The 20,273-nt window shown below is 44.0% G+C and overlaps 1 protein-coding gene across 1 annotated transcript; it reads right to left on the bottom strand.

Moving 5' to 3' along the window:
* Positions 1-11,132: 11,132 nt before the first annotated feature.
* On the bottom strand, positions 11,133-11,513 carry LOC102270547 (histone H2B type 2-E-like). Its single transcript, XM_005889861.3, has one exon. It carries the CDS (start codon positions 11,511-11,513, stop codon positions 11,133-11,135), a length of 381 nt encoding a protein of 126 aa, XP_005889923.3.
* Between the last annotated feature and the right edge of the window lie 8,760 nt (positions 11,514-20,273).

Here is a 20,273-nt window from a genome sequence, read left to right as displayed (position 1 = left end):
CCACGTTCCGCTGCCCATGACTGGGTGACCTTGGCTTCGTCACTTACCCCCACCCCTCACCCCTGCCCCGGAATGGCTGCCTTCTTTCTGGTCAAGTCTGGCAAATGGGAAGAATCCCGCCGCCCTCGCGGGGTGCTGCCGCGAAATAAAGGAAGAGATGGGCTTGGGGACTCTTGGGGCACAGAAATGGACGAGGATGGAATCTTCTGGGTCTGTCAGGGGAGCGCCGGGTTGGGGGTGGGGGGCCCTGTGGGAGGTTCAGTAGGACCGACTGGACCCTGGTGGTAGAGGGTTGACACATGTGAGGGGAGAACCCAGGAGAGGTGGGCGGCTGACAGATGGCAGGTCAGTTCTGGGGCCCAGGCTGCTAAAGCCTCCCAGGAGAGGCCCATCAGGCCTGCTGGATTCTGGGGGGCTCTCTTTGTTCTCTGCACCTCTGGAGCCCAGCCCCACCAGGGAGTTGATGCATCCCCCTAATTTGGTGTTTTGGGGGCATAATGAGCCTGGAAGACGTACCCCGGAACTACCCTCGCCCCCGATTCCAAGCAGAGAAATACCTACCTGCTCTGGCAGGAAAGCGTCCACCACCCAGCTGCTTCCGGTTCTGTCCCGGGGGCGGGGAATGGGAGAAAGCAGCCTTGGTCAGGGCCTCGGTCCCCTCTTCCTCCCCTTCCCCCACCCCAGTGGTGCTTTCCTCTCCAACCCTGCCCCCTGTTTGCAGAGTCCTCTCCTGGCTGGCTTGCTCTTCCAAGGCTGCGGGAGCCTTCTTTGCTCAGCACAGACCATCTGAACCCTCCCCAACGAAGGCAGCAAGCCCAGCTCCCTGGCCTGTTGAGTGGGCTTCCACGGAAAAAATCAAGTTCACCTAGGATTGCGAATGGAGCTCCTTCAGGGCCCAGAGGGCTATGTATGTTTTCAAGGCACCCTGATTTGAGATCCTGCGCCCTAGTTCGTGGGGAAATGGTCTGTGGCTCTTCAGGACCGCACTTCCTGGGTCCCCTACTCCTTCACTGTGTCCTCCATCCTGATCTTCACAGATGACTTTACAAGCTTTCAGGATGAGGTGAAGGTCCATGGCTTTCACCGTCTTCCAGCAGCCCCAGCTAAGCTTCTGGATGCAGCAAAGCCAGTCTACTTCTAGTTCCCTCTCTGCCCAGAATTCCTTTCCTCCCACCGTCAGCTTCTGTGCACTTGTATTCATTTTTCCCAAGGAGCTCAGATGACATCTCTACTCTTGAGGTCTTAGGGATTCTCCACCCTGGGCCCTGTGTTGATTGTTCCATTCCCAGCTCTCTGTCTGCAGAGACTATAAATGTGGGGCCTTCTGTGGGTGCCAAGGGCAAGAAGGAATAACAGCAGGGCGTCTGCAGCATGCTGCCTGCGTGATCTCTTGGCAGTACCACACATCAGTTCTCAGCAAGTGACTTAACCTGTCTGCATCTCAGTTTCCTCATCTGTCAAACGAGACTGACAATAATGGTACCTGCCTCAAACAGTGGTTGTGTTAGTTGCTCGGTCATGTCCAACTCTGCGACCCCGTGGACTACTACAGGCAAGAATACTGGAATGGGTTGCCATGCCCTTCTCCAGGGAATCTTCCTGACCCAGGAATCAAACCCAGGTCTCCCACATTGCGGGCAGATTCTTTACCATTTGAGCTACCTGGGGAGCCTTCCAATGGTGGGGAAGAGGGCAAATTGGGATAATCCCATCAAGTGTGCCTGCTGTATGAGTCTGACACATGCTAGCTTTTGCCCACACCCAGCTGTGCTGTGTTCTTTGGTTGCTCACTGGCATTGCACATTTGCCTCTTCTATCTTGAGGCCAGGGACCTTGTCTGTTCATGTGTCCCTAGCATCCAACAGAGAGGCACATCCACAGCAGGCTCAGTAGATTCTTGCAGAGATGAGGCAGGAGAGGCTGGGGTGCAGTGAGAAGCTGGAGTGAGAGTCAGCCTTCAACTTACCACCAAGATATTGCCCCAAGAGCACCAGCAGCCCCAGCCGCTGCATCCTCCTTGTGGGAGCCTGTGTCCTGGCTTCTTCCAGATTTTGCCCCGCTCAGAATGCTTTCCATCACCCCTCAGGATGGTTCCAGGCTCTCCCAAGGACTGGATGGGGAGGGCTGCAATCTTCCCTCTGGCCCCATTTGTAAATCATGGTCTGAACAGCCCCTTCTGCACCAGGATGGCAAGGGCTTGGATACTGGTTTCTCTGCCTTGGCCAGGCACTGGGCAGCTAGATGCACTTCGAGGGGTTTTCTTTTTCCAATCAAATCACAATTCCTTTATAACCTCTCCCAGGCTACTTGTACAGTTCAGATCTTCATTGCCTGAATTCTAGACCTGCCCTGGTCTTCTTGTGCATGTTCACTTCTCCTCCATCTCCATCAAATTCAATGAGCAGCCTCCCTTAGTACGTTGGTGATCTCAACAAACACACCTTGCACACATGAAAATCACATGTGTAGGGTACATTGTGGGATGACCCAGCTTCAAAAAAGTGTGTGGTACAGTTCCTAATAAGACACAAAGATGGCAAAAGGTAGATCATATAAAAATGCCCAATGCAATGCAAGAGGCTAGATCTTCCACCCCAACCTGATCTGAACCTCTAAACTGTCTCCATTTCTGATCCAGAGCCCATCTGGCAGGACCAGGCCCATGGCTGTTGGACCAATGGAGTTGGACAGGGTTCAATATCTAGAAAGGTTCCCTGTGTTTGGTTCAAGGCTCTGCTGTCACCATTTAAAATTATTAATACTTTTTGAGTAAGAGATCTGAATTTTTCACTGGGCCCATCAAAGAATATGTATGACCCTGCCCATCAAGGACATTCCCAACATTCCCGAGGGTCCCATCCCAAGGTCTCAACCACCCAACCAGTCTTTGACTCCTTCCCTCCTCCCTTCTGCCCACTTTGGCCAGTCTCTCCTTTCCTCACCCCTCAACTGCATTGACTCCATCATCTTCCTCGCCATGGCCTCTCCCTTTGGCTGAGAAAAGTACTCTCTTCCAGTCTTATTCAACCCTGGCACATCACTCTCTACCCCATTGTCATCCAGCCCAGAATTGACTGCTCCTATGAGCTCTGTTGCCCACCAATCTCTTATGTCCTCACCAAGCCTTGCTGTATTCCTGAGCCTAACACTGATCCTTACTCCATCAGTGTCTCAATCCATCTCTGTACACTGATCAATAAATTAATCTAGTATTATGTACTGGATTACACCCCCCTCTCAAATTCATATGTTGAAGTTCTAATCCCCTCAGAATTGAAGTGAAATGAAGTGAAAGTCACTCAGTCGTGTCCAACTCTTTGAGAACCCATGGACTATACAGTCCATTGGATTCTCCAAGGCAGAATACCAGAGTGGGTAGCCTTTCCCTTCTCCAGGGGATCTTCCCAACCCAGAGATTGAACCCAAGTCTCCCACATTGCAGGCGGATTCTTTACCAACTAAGCCACAAGGGAATCCCCTCAGAATATAACCATATTTGGAGACAAGGTCTTTGCAGAGGCAATTAAGGTAAAGTGAGGTCTTTAGTGTGGAGTCAACTCCTATCTGACTGTTGTCCTTATAAGAAGAAATAGTCAGACTTCCCAGATGGCTCAGTGTATAAGAATCTGCCTGCCAATATAGGGGACATGGGTTTGATCCCTGGTCTGGGAAGATCCCATATGCTGTGAAGCAGCTAAACCTGTGCACCACAACTACTGGGCCCATGTGCCTAGAGCCTGTGCTCTGCAACAAGAGAAGTCACCCCAGTGAGAAACCAGAGCACTGCAGTGAAGAGTAGTCCCCCACTCTGCACAACTAGAAACAGCCTGAGCAAAGCAATGAAGATCCAGTGCAGCCAAAAATAAATAAATACATAAATGAAAAAATAAATCAAAAGTTGTTTTTTTTTTTTTAAACAAAAAGAGGATCAGGACGTAGACATACACAGAGAGAGACCATGTGAGAACACAGGAAGAAGGCTGCCACTAACAAACCAAGAAGAGAGACCTCTGAATAAATCAACCCTGATGACATCTTGATCTCAGACTTCTGGCCTTCAAATCTGTGAGAAAGCAAATATCTCTTGTTTACGCCACTCAGTCTGTGGCACTCTGCACGCTAAGATGTCAGGTATTCACTCAGTGCTAATATGTACCAAGGACTGTTCTAGAATGCAGGATTACAGAAGCCAGCAAAATAAACATTAACTCCTACCCTCATGGAACTGAGACAAAAAAAAAAAAAGAAACTCCAAAGAAGGCAAATATACAGGATATTGGGTGTTGAGAAAAATGAAGCAGAGAAGAGTCTTGGCTCAAGTGCCATCTTCTCAGTGAGGTCTTCCACAACCACTGTATGTAAACACCCTCTGCCCTGAAGCAACAGTTTTCACATGTCCTAGGGTCAACCAAGAGGTCAGTGTGCTGAAGTAGAGCAAGTGAGAGAGGAAGATAGTAGGGGATTAGATCAGACATGCCACGATGGGGGTGGCGAGCAATCATGCAGGGCCTTGAAAGTCATTGTAAGGACTTCGACTGCTAGAGTGATATAAAGAGACAAGGGCAGAAACAGACTATTTAGGGACATGCTAGATTAATTGAAATAATCCAGGTGCGAGGTCATGGTGGCTCCCACTAAGTGATGCAGCAGAGGTGGTAGGAGGTAAGCATATTCGGGGTCCATTTTGATGGTAGAGTACTAGAATTTGATGACAGATTGGTATTAGGCTATGACAGAAAGACAGGTGTCAAGGACAGCTCTCAGGATTTTATTCAGAGAAACAAGAAGGATGGAAGTACACGAACTGAATTGAGGAAGATGGCAATGGTGTTGTTTAGAGAAGCCTGGAGTTCAAGGGTAACATCAAGGCTGGAGATATAATACGAGAATAATTAGCATCTAATCCATACTAAAAGTCATGAGACTGGATGAGATCAACAAAAGAGTGAGTGTAGAAAAAGAAAAGCAACCCAAGAACCAAGCCCTGGGCAGGCAAACATCTAGAAGGGCAATAGCTGAGAAGGAACCAGCAAATAAACGAGTGATCAATGAGGTAGTGGGGGAAACCAGGAGAAAGTGGAAACAACTGAAGAAAGTGTATCAAGAAGGAAGGACCCATATGCTCCTCAAGTCCTGTTGACCGGACAGATAAGAGGAGGACAAAGAATTACAGCAACATGGAGATCAGTCCTTCTCCAGGGGATCTTCCCAACCCAGGGGTCAAACCCAGTTCTCCTGCATTGCAGGCAGATGCTTTATCCTCTGAGCCACCAGGGCAGCCCATCCTTTAAGAGCAATTTCCAGAGAGACGTGGGGAAACAAGGCAGCTGAGAATGCTTTCAATCTACAGTGGAAAAAAAGAAATGCCAGTGAGTAGCAACTGGCAGTTCTTTTGAGGAGTTGTGTTGTAAAGGAGAGCAGAGAAGTGGGAAACTGGTAATTGTAGGGGTACATGGGGACCACATGAAAGTGTTTGTTTTTTTTTTTTTAATATGGGAGAAATTACAGCATAGCAACATATGTGTGCTAATGAGCAAGTAAAGAGGGAACAGTTGATGATGCCAGAGAGACATGCCAAGATGCACGTAGGTGGGAGAGGTGATGCTGGAGCTCAGAGCAGCTCTCTTCTGATGCATCCTATTTTCTCATTGAAACAGGAAACCAGGCCACCAGCTGGGAGTAAGGGTGAGAGACGGGCATCAGCTGCTGATGGAGAGCTGGATGTTCTATGGAAATATAACATGATTGCTGGGCTGCGTTAAGGGCTCACTTGAGGTTTAATGATCATTCGTTTAAAGTGAAATTACTCAGCATGTCTGCATGGTTTTCTCCAGTCATGTTGAACTTCACAGAGTAGGTGGAAAGTTGGATTTTATCAGGGCCGAGTTTTGCTAGTTGAGTACAAAGAAACGGGAGTGGGACATAGGAGTTTTGAGTGGATTCAAAAGAGAGATTTTGATGACTGATCTTGGATTGTAGGCTGGGTAAGAAGGGAAGGGAAGGATAGATTCAGGGTCTGGTAAAAGGCAGTAGAAAAAAAAGTATGGCTGTCTGAAGGGTCCCCAGTGGTGGCTGGAGTTGGAGGATTGTTGCAGTTCTTGTAGAACTAAAAGGAATGAACTGGCTTTGGGACAGCAGGATATAATGGCGATTATGGAAGGGTGGTAGTGACAGATAAGGATGGGTATTAGGATATGACCAGAAAATTAAGTTGCTGTGATAGGTAGAGAGAAGAGAAAGTCAATGGACTGACAGACCAAGGAGTTGAATCATCTACGTGGACGCTGAAATCAGCAAGAAGGCATATATTTAAGGAGCTCTTGTACTATAGCCCTTGAAGCCAGGAAAAGGAGTTCGTCAAGGCTGTATATTGTCACCCTGTTTATTTAACTTATATGCAGAATACATCATGAGAAACGCTGGACTGGAAGAAACACAAACTGTACTCAAGATTGCCAGGAGAAATATCAATAACCTCAGATATGCAGATGACACCACCCTTATGGCAGAAAGTGAAGAGGAACTCAAAAGCCTCTTGATGAAAGTGAAAGTGGAGAGTGAAAAAGTTGGCTTAAAGCTCAACATTCAGAAAACGAAGATCATGACATCCGGTCCCACCACTTCATGGGAAATAGATGGGGAAACAGTGGAAACAGTGTCAGACTTTATTTTTCTGGGCTCCAAAATCACTGCAGATGGTGACTGCAGCCATGAAATTAAAAGATGCTTACTCCTTGGAAGAAAAGTTATGACCAACCTAGATAGCATATTCAAAAGCAGAGATATTACTTTGCCAACAAAGGTCCGTCTAGTCAAGGCTATGGTTTTTCCTGTGGTCATGTATGGATGTGAGAGTTGGACTGTGAAGAAGGCTGAGAGCTGAAGAATTGATGCTTTTGAACTGTGGTGTTGGAGAAGACTCTTGAGAGTCCGTTGGACTGCAAGGAGATCCAACCAGTCCATTCTGAAGGAGACCAGCCCTGGGATTTCTTTGGAAGGAGTGATGCTAAAGCTGAAACTCCAGTACTTTGGCCACCTCATGCAAAGAGTTGACTCATTGGAAAAGACTCTGATGCTGGGAAGGATTGGGGGCAGGAGGAGAAGGGGACGACAAAGGATGAGATGGCTGAATGGCATCACTGACTCGATGGACGTGAGTCTCAGTGAATTCCGGGAATTGGTGATGGACAGGGAGGCCTGGCGTGCTGCGATTCATGGGGTCACAAAGAGTCGAACACGACTGAGCAACTGAACTGAACTGAATTGTACCATAGCCCTTGAAGCCTTACCTCCTCCCCAACACCTCACTCTATTCTTTGGACTCTTTGTGAACCTGAGAGTTCACAAAGGGCACCCCACTGTGCCCTTCAGCTCTTCCCAGGGCCTGACCCCTCCTTCAAACTCATTTGTCCTGGAGATCACCCCACCTGAGCCTACACTCTAGTGAGAGCCAAACCCCATGTTCTAATCCATCATTACTCCCCTGAGCCTTGCCCCTGAGCATTTATTGAGCACCTATTATGTTCCATGAATTCTGCCTCATGATGGTGACATAAAGGTGAATCAAAAAGACTAAGTCTGTGCCCTGATTCCCTTCTGGTTGGAGGAGAGAGACAATAAACTAGCAAACATGGAAAAGACCTAAGAAGACAGTTGGCAGAGGTGCAAAGCTGGGAAGGGGGACTGCTATACTGACCATTACCTCATCCTGATTCTACCTCATCCTGATTCTAACCCCGGCCTGGTGGGGTTCTCACTCCAGGCCAGCTCCTGGTGACACTAGAGAGCTCCAATCACTCCCCCAGAGTCTCCCCATTCCAACCCCAGCTCTGACCTTCACCTTCTTCCTGGCCTTGACCTCAGAACAGCCCCCAATGCCATCCATCATATTCCTCAACTCTCAGCTGGTCCATGATCTATTCCTGAGTCCCACCCCAATACCATCCATCACCTCACTCAGATTGCACTCCATCTCCTATCTCCTTCCTCCTCACCAAGCTTATCCTCTAGCTCCTATTCCTGATCACTTACATCCTCCTCAGCACCTCTGCCTGCTCCTCACTTCATCCTGCTTTGGAGTCAGACCATCTAGGTTCAAAGTCAGGCTTTCTACTTGCTCACTGGGTGCCTTGGGCAAGTGACTTTACCTCTCCAGGCCTCAGGTCTCTCATATAAATCATGGGAATGATAATCTCAGTTTCAAAAATCCTTGTCAAGACTGACTGAGACAATGCAAGCCAAGAGCTTAGCACAGAGCTAGGTTCAACAGGGTCTCAATCAACAGCAACTAAAAAATTACACTAGTCTGGGGTAAATGGTGTGGCACAGGGGGTGCTTCTGGGTTGATTTCTTTCATCCAGCCTGGAAGTATGCAAACTATCACAATGGAAGTTCTACCCTTACCAGCATGGCCCTCACCCTGGACTTTGGAACATTCCTGGCAAGCTCTGATGTCCTTTTGACAAACTCTGGAAGGGGAAGTGGAACAAGAAGAGAGCCTATTGATCCTGAACTTGCAGGTCTAGGGCTGTCAGAGCAGCTTGTGCCTCTCCAGCTACCTCTGAGAATCTTCATCCATGTGGCCCAGAGTGGTCCTTGGGGAATCCAGGGTCTGATGGTCCAGAGCACTGGGAGGTTGAGGGCAGCTGAGGAACTACCTGGAATTAGAGGTTGGTCCTTTTGTGAGAGGAAGAAAAAGATCCCTCAGTTACTGAAAGGTCCCCAGTGCCCCTACCCTGGCAGTGGAATTTCCTCCCTTTTGTTGAACAGTCATTTTCCCTTTGATCATCTTTCCCAGCTAAGGGTAGAAGAACCCTAGACCAGGATTTATCAAAGACTATGATGCACAAGAATCCTCTAGTATGCTTTTTGATCATGGCAGCTCTCATGTCTTGCTCTGTATCCCATACAGAAGCAGTAGGCCTGACGGTGAGCCCAAAGTCTGCATGCTTACCCAATATCCAGTGTGCTGGCGGCTCTATGATGTGGATGTGGGCCCCTGGGTGAGCCACACTTTCAGAAACACAACTCTGATCTTGACTTTCTGTTTGAGAATGCCCCCCTGTCTCTCCCTTTCACATCCCCCTCCCCAAGCAGATGACTCCCAGAGGATGGACTGTAAGAGGAAGCAGCCTAACCTCAGATTTGGCATGTGAAGTTAGCAAGCACATGTGAAACTCTAGGAGCCTTCAGAAACCCTAGGAGCCAGCACAAGCATCTCAAGACCTGGGCCAGGGGTCCTGAGAGGTCTGAACAGGGTAACATGGGTTGACCAGGTTGTTCAGGGCTGAGAAACCAAAGCCAAGGCTGGATAGCCATTATATGGCTCATAATATCCACACATCCTTTTTGTCCCAACCTTGGACGGGAAGGAGCTCAAACCAGTCAATCCTAAAGAAAATCAACCCTGAATATTCATTGGAAGGACTGATGCTGAAGCTGAAGCTCCAATACTTTGGAGAAGAAGGTGACAGAGGATGAAATGGTTGGATGGCATCACCGACTCAATGGACATGAGTTTGAGAAAACTCCAGGAGATAGTGAAGGACAGAGAAGCCTGGTGTGCTGCAGTCCACGGGGTTGCAAAGAGTCGGACACTGAACAACAACAACAATAACACACATACAGCCTAAGCCAGGAAGGTGCTAAAGCAGTAAGCTCCCAGAGCCCTGAGCCCTATTGCCCTTCATTTTCCCTGCTGCCCTCTCCTAGACATTGTGGGCAGGGTACCTGCCACTATGATCCTTGGCAAGCACACTTCTTTCCTCTCTGGATACCATGATCATACAAGATGTGACAACCATGCTTGAGGGCTCCAAATTCAAGTCCAAATACATTCCTTGCCTCTAATTCTGATGATTGGAGGTGGGGGCACCAGAATCATGCTTTCAGAAAAGATTGAGCCTCCTGGAGCCACTACCTTTACAGGAATGTTCACCAAGCATCATAGGTGTCACTTGCCACCAGCCTCTGGTCTTCAGTAGACACATCAAATCTAAGATGACATCAATCGCACGGCCTAGAAATTAGGCCATACTTACAATTAATATATGATACAATGCTTTCTTAGTGCATACAATTTTTATTTTGTACTTATTGAAAAAGCTCTATGAGACTTCATCAGATGATGATTTTTCTCATAGATCTTTCAGGTGTTTATAGAAAAAGAAAAATACAAGTAAAATTAAATAAATTTGATTTCAAGGCTAACTCTCCTGAATAACTTTTTAACTGAGACTTGCAGATGGCACTGTTTTCCCACACAGCATCTGAGGCTTCAGGCGTGTTGGGGACGGGGCCTTTCTTTAAATAATGATTTTTTTTTTTTTAAAAGCCTGCAGGGAGGGAGGAGTCAAGATGGTGGAATAGGGTGATGTGGAATTTGTCTCTCCTCACAAGTACATTAAGAATACATCTACAAATGAAACAGTCTTCACAGAGCACCTGCTCAACATTAGCAGAAGACTTTGGACACCTGAGAGGATAAGATCAATCCCCCTGCAACCAAGTAGGTAAGAGAATTCAGCACCGCCAAACCAGCTTTACAATAAATACTAAAGGAACTTCTCTAGGCAGAAAACAAACAAGAAGGAAAAGATCTACAAACACAAACTCAAAACAATTAAGAAAATGATAATAGGGACATACATACTAACAATTACCTTAAATGTAAATGGATTAAATGCTTCCACCAAAAAACACAAACTGGCTGAATGGATATAAAAATTAGACCCATGTATATGCTGTCTACAAGACACTCACTTCAGCTCTAGTGACACATGCAGACTGAAAGTGAGGGAACAGAAAAGTATATTCCATGCAAATGGAAATCAAAAGTAAGCTAGACTAGCAATACTCCTATTAGACAAATTAGACTTTAAAGACTACTGCAAGAGACAAGAAAGGACACTAATGATCAAGAAGATGATATAATCATCCAAGAAGATGATATAACAATTGTAAGTATTTCTGCACCAAACATAAGTGAAGTGAAGTCGCTCAGTCATGTCCAACTCCTAGCGGCCCGATGGACTACAGCCCAACAGGCCCTCCATCCATGGGATTTTCCAGGCAAGAATACTGGAGTGGGGTGCCATTGCCTTCTCCGTTAACAGCGGCAAGGCATATTATATTTACTTGGAGCTGGTATACTTGGTGACAGCTTTAGTGCCCTCAGACACGGCGTGCTTGGCCAGCTCCCTATGTAGCAGCAAGCACACGGCGGTCTGGATATCCCTGGATGTGATAGTCGAGCGCTTGTTGTAATGAGCCAGGCGTGATGCCTCACCAGCGATGCACTCGAAAATGTCGTTGACGAAGGAGTTCATAATTCCCATGGCCTTGGACGAGATGCTGGTGTCCAGATGGACTTGCTTCAGCACCTTGTACACGTACATGGAGCAGCTTTCCTTGCAGCTGTGCTTGCGCTTCTCACCATCCTTCTTCTGGGCCTTGGTCACAGCTTTTTTAGAGCCCTTTTTAGGGGCAGGAGCAGACTTAGCCGGTTCAGGCATGTCTATAATGACAACACCCAACAACACAGAAAGATCACCAAACATAGGAGCACCTCAATACAGAAGGCAAATGCTAATAGTCATGAAAGGGGAAATTGACAGTAACAAAATAATAGTGGGGGACTGTAACACCCCACTCACACCAATGGAAGATCATCCAGACAGAAAATTAATAAGGAAACACAAGCCTTAAATGACACATTAGACCAAATAGACTTAGTCGATATTTGTAGGACATTCCATCTGAAAGCAGAAGAATGCACTTTCTTCTCAAGTGCACATGGAATAGTCTACAGGATAGATCACATCTTGGGTCACAAATCAAGCCTCAGTAAATTTAAGAAAATTGAAATCTTTTCAAGCATCTCTTCCAACCACAGCACCATAAGATTAGAAATCAACTACAGGAAAATAACTAAAAAGCACAAACACATGGTGGCTAAACAATATGCTACTAAATAACAGAGATCACTGAGGAAATCAAAATACAATGAAAAATGGCAACAAAAACATGACAACCCAAAACCCCTAGGATGCAGCAAAAGCAGTTCTAAGAGGGAAATGAAATGAAATGAAGTTGCTTCAGTCATGTCCGACTCTTCAGGCTCCTCCACCTATGGGATTTTCCAGGCAAGAATACTGGAATGGGTTGCCATTTCCTTCTCCAGGAGATCTTCCCAACCCAGGGATAGAACCTGGATCTCTTGCACTGCAGGCAGACTCTTTACCATCTGAGCTACCAGGGAATAGTTCTAAGAGGGAAGTCTATAGCAATACAATCCTACCTCAAGAAACAAGAAAAATCTCAAATAAAGAACATAACCTTACACCTACAGCAACTGGAGATAGAAGAACAAAAAACCCCAAAGTTAGTAGAATGAAAGAAATCATAAATATCAGAGCAGAAAAAATTAAACAGAAATGAAGAAAAGAATGGCAAAGATCAATGAAACTAAAAGCTGATTCTTTGAGAAGATGAACAAAATTGATAAACCTTTAGCCAGACTCATCAAGAAAAAAAAGGAACGCCTCTTCAATAAGTGGTGCTGGTGAAACTCGGCAGCTATATGTAAAAGAATGAAATTAGAACTCTTCCTAACACCATACACAAAGATTAACTCAAAATGGATTAGAGACCTACATGTAAGGCTAGACACTATAAAACTCAGAGGAAAACATAGGCAGAAGACATTTATCTTAAGACATAAATCACGGCAAGATCCTCTTTGACCCACTACCTAGAGTAATGAAAATAATAACAAAATACAGAGATAGGACCTAATGAAACTCAAAAGCTTTTGCACAGCAAAGGGAACCATAAATAAGACAAAAAGACAACCCCAGAAGGGGAGAAAATATTTGCAAATGAAGCAACTGACAAAGGATTAATCAAAATATACAAACAGTTCATGCAGCTCAATATAAAAAAAATTTTTTAAATGGGCAGAAGACCTAATAGATATTTCTCCAAAGAAGACATACAGATGGCCAACAACATGAAAAGATGGTCAACATCACTAATTATTAGAGAAATGCAAATTGAAACTACAATGGGATATCACCTCACACTGGTCAGAATGGCCATCATCAAAAAAAAAAAAAATGTACAAGTGATAAATGCTGGAGAGGATGTGGAGAAAAGGGAACCCTCTTACACTGTTGGTGGGAATGTAAATTGATACAACCTCTACAGAGAACAGTATAGATGTTCCTTAAAAATATACAAATAGAACTAATATATGACCCAGCAATCCCACTCCCGAGAATACTCTGAGAAAATCATAATTCAAAAAGATACATGCACCTCAATGTTCATTGAAGCACTATTTTCAATAGCTAGGACATGGACATAACCTAAGTGTTCATCAACACAGGAATGGATAAAGATGTGGTGGTGATGTTTTAGTCACTAAGTTGTGGCCGACACTTGGTGATCCCATGGACTGTAGCCTGCCAGGCTCCTCTGTCCATGGGATTCTCCAGGCAAAACTACTGAAGTGGGCTGCCATTTCCTTCTCCAGGGGATCTACCCCACCCAGGGATCAAACTTTGGTCTCTTGCGTTGCAGGCAGATTCTTAACTAAACGAGGTACCAGGGAAGCCCAAAGATGTAACACATACTTACAATAGAATATTCCTCAGCCATAAAAATGAACAAAATCATGTCATTTGCAGAGATGTGGATGAACCTAGAGACTATCATGGAGTGGAGTAAGTCAGAAAGAAAAAAAAGAAATATCATATATTGACTTATACATGTGGAATTTAGAAAAAAAGTATAGATGATCTTATTTCCAAAGCAGAAATAGAGACACAGATGTAGAGAACAAATGTATTGGTTCCAGAGGGGGTAAAGTGGGATGCATTGGGAATTTGGGATTGACACAGATACACTACTATGTATAAAATAGGTGACTATAAGAACCAACTCTATAGCACAAGGAGCTCTACTCAGTGTAGTAGTGACCTGAATGGGAAGGAAATTCAAAAAAGAGGGGATATATGTATGCATATAAGGCTTCCCAAGTGGCACTAGTGGTAAAGAATCTGTCTACCAATGCAGGAGATACAAGAGACATGGGTTTGATCCCTGGGTAGGGAAGATCCCCTGGAGGAGGGCAAGGCAACACACTCCAGTATTGTTGCCTGGGAAATCCCATGGACAGAGGAGCCTGGCAGGCTACAGTCCATGGGACAACAAAGAGTTGGACACAACTAAAGTGACTTAGCACACATGCACATGTATACTTATCGCTGACTTACTTTTCTGTATGGCAGAAACTGACACAAAAGTGTAAAGCAAATAAACTCCAATAAATCTTTTTTTAAAAAGCCTGCAGGCCCTAAAGCAGGTTTTGCAACTTCCAGAGGTTGGCCAGTTTGGACTGCTGCTCAGGGAATGTAATTCATCTCACTGATCATATTTGATTTACTGCCTGGGCACCATCTCCCCACCTGGTCCCCATAGCCATTGGTTCCTAGAAGTTAAAGGAGTCTCTCATCTACTTTTCTGGTTCTGGTGAGGAATTAGAATCTTCCACTGTCCCATTCCCCCCCTACCTCCCCTCGCCACCTTAGGGCCTAGCTTCAAGCTGTACAACTGCTTGGCTGTGGTATAGAACTGGCTCCTCCATACAGAGCATTCCATTTCTGTTCTGGCTGCCTGATCCTCAAGGAACTAGGGCCACGAGGGGGTGACAGGACCTCAGTGTGGAGGAGTGAGAGAAAGTGATTTTGGATGAGGCCACCTCTCCCCACTCTGGGTTCCTTCCTAGTCCCTGGTTTCTTGCCTTTAGAGCATTTGCAGATGTGCCATTTTGCTGATTCATTCATGTTTCATGGTGATCTGTCTGCCTCCCCAGCCAGATCCTCTCTGTAGCCTCAGCTCCTTCCTGCCTTTCTCATCTCATTTCCTACCATCTAGACTAGGAATTGTACATATTTTTATGAGTTCTGATTATGAAAATATATGCTCCCATTGGGAAATTTCAGAAAGAACCAGTCGCAGTCCCACCAGATAGAGAAAACCACTATTAAAATTTGCATTTATTGCCCTCCTGTTTTTCACTCTATAAATCCAACTTTACATCATTTAGTTTATGTGATGTAAAGATTTTTGTTAATTTAAAGAACATTTTTATTTGATTATAAAATTCATAGTATGCACATTATAAAAACATTGAGGAAAAACGTGTATAAACAAGAAAGTTAAAAATTACCCATAATTTCATTGCCTGGTGAGAATCATTTTAGTAGTTCGGATTTATTCTTCTGTATGCTTTTTTCCACCATTTTTCCCCCTTAACAAAATCTCATGGCTCAGCGGGCATCTTCCTTTGTCAGCATGAGACAAAGTATGACTGAACCAATACTTCCTTATTTCCCACTTCTTTCTGATTCCAATGTATATTGCTTTCTTTCCATTGTCAACAACACTGCTGCGGCCTCATTGGTACACATGTCCTTGGTGTGTGACTGTGTTCTTGTTTTGCTTTCATCCTCGCAAAGGCTTTCTCCAGCCTCAACATTTCCAAATAAATGGCTTGTCACCATTTTTGTGTTTTTGTTAGTGAACATGTAAATTTTTAATCTGTCCAGAATTGAATTTGGTTTAATATTTAAGCTCAGGATTAGCTTTATTTTTCTGATTGTTTAATCTGTTTGTGAAATATCATCATTTCTCCACCTGAGTTGAAGAGAAAGGGTAGCTAATGGATGTGAATTTGAGTGAACTCTGGGAGATAGTGGAGAACAGAGGAGCCTGGCATGCAGGCCATGGGGTCATAGAGTTGGACACAACTTAGCAACTGAACGACAACAACAAGGGGACTTGAGCCCCTACAATATCTATCAACCTCCCCCCAATATATATTTGATGTGGACAATTAAGGTTCCCATAGCCTTCAAGAATCACCACCTACTCCTACTAACTAGAGAGCCATCCTGAAAATTCATCTCTAAAGCAAGTCTGAAGCCACAGCTACACCACACTGATTGAGGTGTCAGTCCTGCCGTGTCTGTATCATATATCCTTGCCTCTGTTTCTAGTGTAGCCTGTCTCCTCATGCCAGCCATACACTCCTAAGACCAGTGTAACTCTAACACACCTGGAATATAGGCTAGGGCAAGTACCCTCTCACCCTTTGCCCCCAATCATATCTACTTCTCTCCCCCAGTAATTTCATTATTAGTGATTTACTCTTCTATCAAAACTCTGGAATAGTTTCATAAAGTTACAAAAGAAAAATAACAGCATTGATATCACAGTTGTAATTGCATTAAATTTGGAGAAAACTGGTATCTTTACAACATAAATCTTTTCTCTCAAGCTAATGGTATTTCTTTCTATATGTATATTTTTCATTTTATTTATTTGTTGATTTATTTTTAGCTGCCCTGGGTCTTCATTGCTGCACTTGGACTTTGTCTAGTTGCAGCAAGTGGGGGTTACTCTCTAGTTGTGTTGAGTAGCTTCTCACTGTGGTGGCTTCTCTTATTGCTGAGCACAGGCTCTAGGCACACGGGCTTCAGTAGTTGCAGTTCCTGGGCTCTAGGTGCGTGGGTTCAGTAGTTGTGGCACATGGGCATGTGGGATCTTCCCAGACCATGCATTGAACCCATGTCTCCTGCATTGGCAGGCAGATTCTTAACCACTGGACCACCAGGAAAGTCCTGGTATTTCTTTTCATTTTCCTAAATCTTATGCGATTTTTCTCAGCAAGTTTTTTGAGTTTTGTTCTTATAAGTCCTACATATGTTTTAATATTTTATGTATAGAGTGTGTATATAAATATATAGCATATATGTTAACATGACAAAGCTATGGCAAACCTAGATAGCATAATAAAAAGCAGAGACATCCATCGCTTTGCTGACAAAGGTCCATATAATCAAAGCTATGGTTTTTCCAGTAGTCATGTATGGATGTGACAGTTCAGCCATAAAGAAGGCTGAGCATCAAAGAATTGGTGGTTTCAAATTGTGGTGCTAGAGAAGACTCTTGAGAGTCCTTTGGACAGCAAGATCAAACTAGTCAATTGTAAACGAAATCAATCCTGAATATTCATTGGAAGAACTGATGCTGAAGCTCCAATACTTGGGCCACCTGATGCGAAGAGCTGACTCATTGGAAAAGACCCTGATGCTGAGAAAGATTGAGGGCAGGAGGAAAAGGGGGTGACAGAGGGTGAAATCGTTAGACAGCATCATCAACTCAATGGACATGAATTTGAGCAAACTCCAGGAGAAAGTGAAGGCCAGGGAAGCCTGTTGTGCTACATTCAGTCCATGGGGTTGCAAGGAGTCAGACATGACTTAGAGACTGAACAACCAATATGTTAACATATGTTATACAATGTTATATGTAGAAGATAACATATATTATACATGACATGCTATTATTAACATTAATTACATAATGTACAAAGTATATATATTTATTGCAATTGTGAATGGAATCTTTTTTTCTGGCTAATTATCGTTGGTTTATGAGAAAGGTGATGATTTTTATAAAATTATCTTGTACCCATCTGTCTGGCTAAAAATGCTTCTTTATTGTGTAGTTTTCCAAGTAGGTGACATAGAATTTGCAAATGAGAATAAATGTGTCTCTTTTTTTCAGATTCCTCCCATTTGTTTCTTGTTCTGATCCCACCACAAAGTCCTGCCCTTGGCTGTCATGGCAACACTGCTAGGGATTCACTATGCATACTGATGTTTCATTTACCACTGGTTCAGATATATTTAATATATCATGTTGAAGGAGAATCCTTTTATTCCTGGTTCACTTGTATTTGTTATTTTAATCAGAAATGGAAGTTGAATTTTATTAAATAACTTGCGTTGATTTGCCGTATTTTTTAATGAATACAATCAATTTCATTGTATGGAGGTTTCAAAATGTACCCAACCATTCCTCAGGGAATTGGAGGCTTAGATTTTTTTCCAACTTTCATTACTGTAAATGATGCTGTAAATTAATATCTTTATAAAAAATAAATAGGCATCTTTTTTTTTTTTTTTACATGAGCAGGAAGAAAAGCAAGTGACCAAGATTGTCGAGCATCTCCTCTGGCTCTAGTACTGGGGTTGGTCTTTCAAATCTGCTGGTCTTTCTGGTTCACCCATGTTTGAATTAGTTGGGGGACACTTCTAGCAGCTAAATTTTGGTGAATGTGCAAATGAATAGGAAGCAGCTAACACAGACAGAGGAGTCTAATTATTCTTTTTTAGACTTCTATTTATTTTTCAGCTTAATCCAGCTCAATACATAACTCCTGAATGCTTCTTGTGAATCAGAGATGGTGTGGATTAAAGGCAGACTCTACTCAGCTCCTGCCTTTAAGGGTCTCTTAGTCAGCACATCCTCATGTAAATGAGAATACAGATCTGGGAGACGGAGAGGGTGGGATGATTTGTGAGAATGGCATTGAAATATGTATAATACCATATATGAAACGAGTCGCCAGTCCAGGTTCAATGCACGATACTGGATGCTTGGGGCTGGTGCACTGGGACGACCCAGAGGGATGGTATGGGGAGGGAGGAGGGAGGAGGGTTCAGGATGGGGAACACATGTATACCTGTGGCAGATTCATTTTGATATATGGCAAAACCAATACAATATTGTAAAGTTAAATAAAATAAAATAAAATAAATAAAAAGTAGAATCATGGAGAAGTCCCTGGTGGCCTACTAGTTAGGATTCTGGGCTTTCACTGCCATGACTCAGGTTCAGTCCCTGATTGGGAACTGAGATTCCCACAAGCCTTGAGGCATGGCCAAAAAAAAAAGCAAATCAAGGGTCCCTAGCTGTAAAATCGGCTTCACTGGTGGCTCAGTGATAAGGAATCCTCCTGCAATGCAGGAGCTGCAGGAGACATGAGTTCAATCCCTGGGTCGGGAAGATCCCCTGGAGGAGGGCGTGGCAACCCACTCCAGTATTCTTTCCTGGAGAAGCCCCATGGACAGAGGAGCCTGGTAGGCAATAGTTCATAGGGTCACAAAGAGTCGGACACAACTGAAATGACTTAACATGCATGCAGAGGTATAAAATCATTTGGTTAAAAAATCTGAACCTTTATAGGGTCTGATTCTGAGAACTGAGATGCTATACAACAAGGTTGGTCTAAATCCCAGTGTGAAAGGGATTCACCTCACTTTTGCTAGCAAAAAGTATGGTAGTTTAATTTTTTTTACAAAGCTTATTAAAATATTCCATCACTTTGTGGTCATAGTGGTTTAGTCACTAAGTCATGTCTGACTCCTTTGTACATATTTACACTCACTTGCCTTTTATTAATGCTTATGAGATGGCTGGATGGCATCACTGACTCGATGGACGTGAGTCTCAGTGAACTCTGGGAGTTGGTGATGGACAGGGAGGCCTGGCGTGCTGTGATTCATGGGGTCGCAAAGAGTCAGACACGACTGAGCGACTGATCTGATCTGATCTGATCTTCTTGTTTATCCTTTGTGATTCTTTCCATTTCTTTTAAACATAGAAAATCTCACCTATCCCAGGGTCAGAAAGATATTTTATACATTTTTTTCTTAGTTTTTTTTACAGCTTTATTTTTTTCAGTCACTCAGTCACGTCTGACTCTTTGACAGGGTTCCCTGTCTTTCACCATCTCTTGGTGTTTCCTCAAACTCATGTCCATGAGTTTTAAGTCATGACTTCAAAGTTGGAGGGAAACAATAAATCTCCCAGACCTTTGCTATGGAGGTTTCCTCTCCCTGTAATGTCCACCAGCCCCCCTTCTCCAACTCATAACATTCATTTGGAGCTGAGACCCAGGATAAACCTGCCCTTCCCCCAGAACTCCTCTTACAGCTAGAAGGGGTCTTGTCATCATTGCCTCCATTAGAACATCTCCATTTCTTTCACTTTTTTTCCCCAGTATACATCTAACAGTTATCCACCCTGTTTCCTGGGCTCGGGAGAGAGTGGGGAATCAGTTTGACCCCCTCTATGACACTAATAGTTCAGAAGTAAGGACAGAAGGTAAACAGTTATTTATTCAATGTGCTTAATCTATTAAATGATTTATTTATTAAGCAAAATAATATATAAGTACACATGGAGATAAATTGTGCTGTTATGAGCATTTATGGAAAGGGAGAGGGTTTAGTTAAAATAATATAGTAACATTAGAATAAGAAACAAGAGACATACATACCGAAAATAATACATTGTAAAAGTGTATCATTAATAGCAAATTCTGTGATTGCTTACTTAGAAAGCTGAAGATGTTTAAG

Source organism: Bos mutus, chromosome X (genome assembly GCF_027580195.1).
Source record: "Bos mutus isolate GX-2022 chromosome X, NWIPB_WYAK_1.1, whole genome shotgun sequence".
NCBI lineage: Eukaryota > Metazoa > Chordata > Mammalia > Artiodactyla > Bovidae > Bos > Bos mutus.
The sequence above is the reverse complement of the archived record's forward strand: the minus strand, read 5'-3'. Positions and strand labels throughout refer to the sequence as shown.

What these genes read in the sequence shown, in the direction of transcription:
- LOC102270547 (XM_005889861.3), bottom strand. Translation starts at nt 11,513, where the DNA reads ATGCCTGAACCGGCTAAGTCTGCTCCTGCCCCTAAAAAGGGCTCTAAA.